At 56.9% G+C, this 3,366-nt stretch overlaps 1 protein-coding gene across 2 annotated transcripts in view; it reads left to right on the plus strand.

Annotated features, from left to right (window-relative positions):
* Positions 1–1,726: 1,726 nt before the first annotated feature.
* The window catches only part of FERMT2 (fermitin family member 2), an 85,995-nt gene continuing 84,355 nt past the window's right edge, over positions 1,727–3,366 (plus strand). For both annotated transcript variants that reach the window (XM_012806577.2, XM_003792134.3), the window contains exons 1-2: positions 1,727–1,824; positions 2,164–2,329. In XM_012806577.2, coding sequence (XP_012662031.1) covers positions 2,173–2,329 — 157 coding nt within the window. In that variant the 5' untranslated portion in view covers positions 1,727–1,824; positions 2,164–2,172. The remainder of the gene's footprint in view (positions 1,825–2,163; positions 2,330–3,366) is intronic.

Here is a 3,366-nt window from a genome sequence, read left to right on the forward strand (position 1 = left end):
AAAGAAAGAAAAGAAAAGTCGTTTGCAAAGTTTGAGTTTGTAGAAAATAAAGAATAGAAATAAAACACCTCCCATGTTCTCAACACCAATACAACTTAAAATTTTGTATTTCCTTCCAGTCTTTTTTCTCTATTTAAAAATAAATTTGTGATTTTACAGCTGCATGTCCACTTTTGCAGTTTTGTACCCTAGCAATCAATTTCCTGTTTTATTAAAACCATTTTCCTATATACCCTCAACACCATAATTTACATAAACGCTCCCTCCTTTTTGGACATTCATACTCCTTACAAGTGAGTAAAAATAAATGTGAGTAGAGAAACTGAAGGCATCAATTTCTCCATGATGACTACCTAAAAGCACTGTAGTGGTTCCCTATTTTTTTTTTGGTGCCACAACCTCTGGCATCTGACTAAATATTGCTTCTCTCACTCCTTTAAGGTTTCCATCGCCTTCTCGAGGCTTCTAATCTAGTTTCCCGGTTGTGGGTGGCTTCCCTTTCGAGTGTTTAGGTCAGTTTGAGAGACGATGAGACTTTTAAAACGGGGCTGTTAGAATGAAGAGGTAGTTTTTCTGAGTAGCCGTGCGTTTGGTAGCCGGGCAGTTACCCCTGGCTCGTGTGTCCCCTGCAACGCACACGAGGCTGGGGTGGTGGCAGAAGAGCAGGCGGCAGGAGGGCCGTCCTCCAGCAGCCGCCGTCCTCCCTGAACCTGCGGGCGCCGTCCAGAGTGGCTGAAATTGTTTAAGGTGTGGCCGAGGGCGCGTGGAGGATATCACAGCGGGTAACATTGTACTGTATTGTCTCTCTCATAACAGTGCGCGGTTAGTTCTACACTGCCTGTGAAAATACACAAATGCGGAGAGGCTGGGAAGCGGTTTCTAGTAAAATTCGTGGCACGGAATCGGCCCCCCGCCCCGTGGAGCACATCGGACTCCGGCGAGAGCACTCCGGCCCTGCCCGAGAGCCCCGCGGGAGCTGCCCACAGCGCCGACGTTGCTTGCAAAGCAATGTTTTTTGCCGTTCTCGTCCCTTTGGGTTTTCTCATTCTTCAGGGGGATGTCTTGGAGCCAGCTTGGGCATTTACTTCCTAAAGTTCCTACATCCCAAATTCTTCTCTCCAGCTCCGGGGTGCGGTTCGTCTCAGAGCCCTGAGACTTCTGGATCCGCTCCAGGCGTGGGGAGTGGGCGGGAGGACTTTGTTGTCCGAAAATGACCTTGCTCTGGGAATGTCTCGCGGTCGTTTCTCACGGGCCAGGCCCCCTCCGGCCGGGCGCACGGGCATCCCGGGCCGCCAGCCCCCCGCGACCCGCAGGCCCTCGCGGGAAGGCGCCCCCCACGCCCGCGCCCTCAGCTCCCCCCGCTCCCCTTCCTCGGGGCCCGCGGCCTAGAGCCCGGATGTTGGATTCAATCCCTGCGCCGGGTCCTTCATTTCCATAAAAGGGCAGCGCTCCGCGGGGCTGAGATTGCCGCGGCCCCCCGGGACCCCCCCGCGCCGCCCCAACCCCGCCCCGAGTCCACGCAGCCCCCTCACCGGAGCGCGGCCGCGGGCGGGGCGGGGCGGGGCGGGGCGGGCCGGGCCGGGGGCGAGGCTGGCGAGACCCGCGCGGGCCGCTGTGTGGGTTGGGGGAGGAGGGAGCCGGCGCGCAAAGCCCCGGCCGGACTCGGGCCGAGGGGGCGGGGAGAGAGGGGTGGAGCGCCGCTGCCATTAGTTTCTGCGGCCGGAGCAGCGCCGCGCCGGCCGAGGAGCGGGACGCGGACGTCGCCGCCACCACCCCACGCCTGCGGCCGCGCGGGCCCGAGACCGGGAGTGCGAGGAGCGCGCGGTGAGGGGCTGGGGCCCCGGCGGGGGACGCGGGGGGCGCGGACGGCGAGGAGGGACGCGGAGCCCGGGCGCGGCTGGCCGGCAGGTGAAGCCCGCCGTGGTCCGCTAGGCAGGGACGGTGCGGGCGGGCGGCGCCGGGGCGGCCGGGGCGCCGAGGACCGCCGCGGGGGTGAGCGGGGCGCACAGCGCTGCCCACGCCCCCGCCGCCCGCGCTAGTTTGCGCAAAAACCCCGAGGTCTCCCGCTTTCTCCCAGCCCGCGGCCGACGCGGCGAGTTCGGTGGGATTTGCCTTCCTCTGGGGGAGTGACGCTGACGAGAGCCATTTCCTCCGCTCTCGCAGGAAGGAGCCATGGCTCTGGACGGGATAAGGATGCCAGATGGCTGCTATGCGGACGGGACGTGGGAACTGAGCGTCCATGTGACGGACCTGAACCGCGATGTCACGCTGAGAGTGACCGGGGAGGTGCACATCGGAGGGGTGATGCTGAAGTTGGTGGAGAAACTCGGTGAGTAGCATCCCGGCCCCGGCCGCGTCGAGTCGCGACTTCCCAGAAAGGGGGGAGGAGAGGAAAGACCTTCGGCAGGGGGAGGGGCGGATTTTGGAAATCTGGGCATCCCGTAGATGCTTTTTTTAAAATGTAAAATCCTGTAATATCAAAGGAAATAGACCTGACCCGCTTTGCATCTTGTTTTGTTACTCTTTGAATTTTCATCTCAGTGATTCGAGCCACCCAATTACAAACTTAATTGCGTAGTTGCGGGGCGGGGAGGTCCTTAATTGTTAACGTCTACCTACTTCTGGGGAAAGAAATGGGGGGAGTATGCACATGAATGTTGGGAGAGTGATACGTAGGATCCGTGGCCATCTCTTCCCTTCAGTGTACCCGAATATTGGTGACATTTGGTGTTGAGGATGATGCAAAATCCACTTCAGGAAAAACCGTGCTGGTAAACACGAACTGCTGGCGTCTGTGTGCAGTTTTCGTAGCTGTTTGTTGCGCGGTGGAAGGCACGAAAACGTTCAGGTCGTCCACTCTCACGAGGGGTGGGGCACTGTTTGACAAACTTGGTGCCTGCGTAGTCCGTGCTTGAAGTAAACTATTTCGAGCGTTCCATTTTATATTAATAACATGCCAGTGAAATGACTTCGTGTTAAAAGGCAGCCTTTATTAGAGTAATAAGTTGAGTGTGAAAGTATACTGCATTGATTCTGATTCAGTTTTAAATAATAGGGTATCTTACAATGTGAAATATAAGAACATTTTTCATAACACATTTTGTCATGAATGAAACCATTTTTAGCTGAAACAGTCAACTGAATTAGATGATTTCATCATAAAAGAAATGCTCAGAAGACTACTTGAGCTTCAGAAAGTGCCTAATGGGCTCAGCGCCTGTGGCTCAGGCGGCTAAGGTGCCAGCCACGTACACCTGAGCTGGCGGGTTCGAATCCAGCCCGACCCGCCAAACAACAATGACGGCTGCAACCAAATTATAGCCAGGCGTTGTAGCGGGCGCCTGTGGTCCCAGCTACTTGGGAGGC

The sequence above is a fragment of the Otolemur garnettii genome, unplaced genomic scaffold (genome assembly GCF_000181295.1).
Source record: "Otolemur garnettii isolate 467f Iridium unplaced genomic scaffold, OtoGar3 scaffold00054, whole genome shotgun sequence".
NCBI classification, from domain to species: Eukaryota; Metazoa; Chordata; class Mammalia; order Primates; family Galagidae; genus Otolemur; species Otolemur garnettii.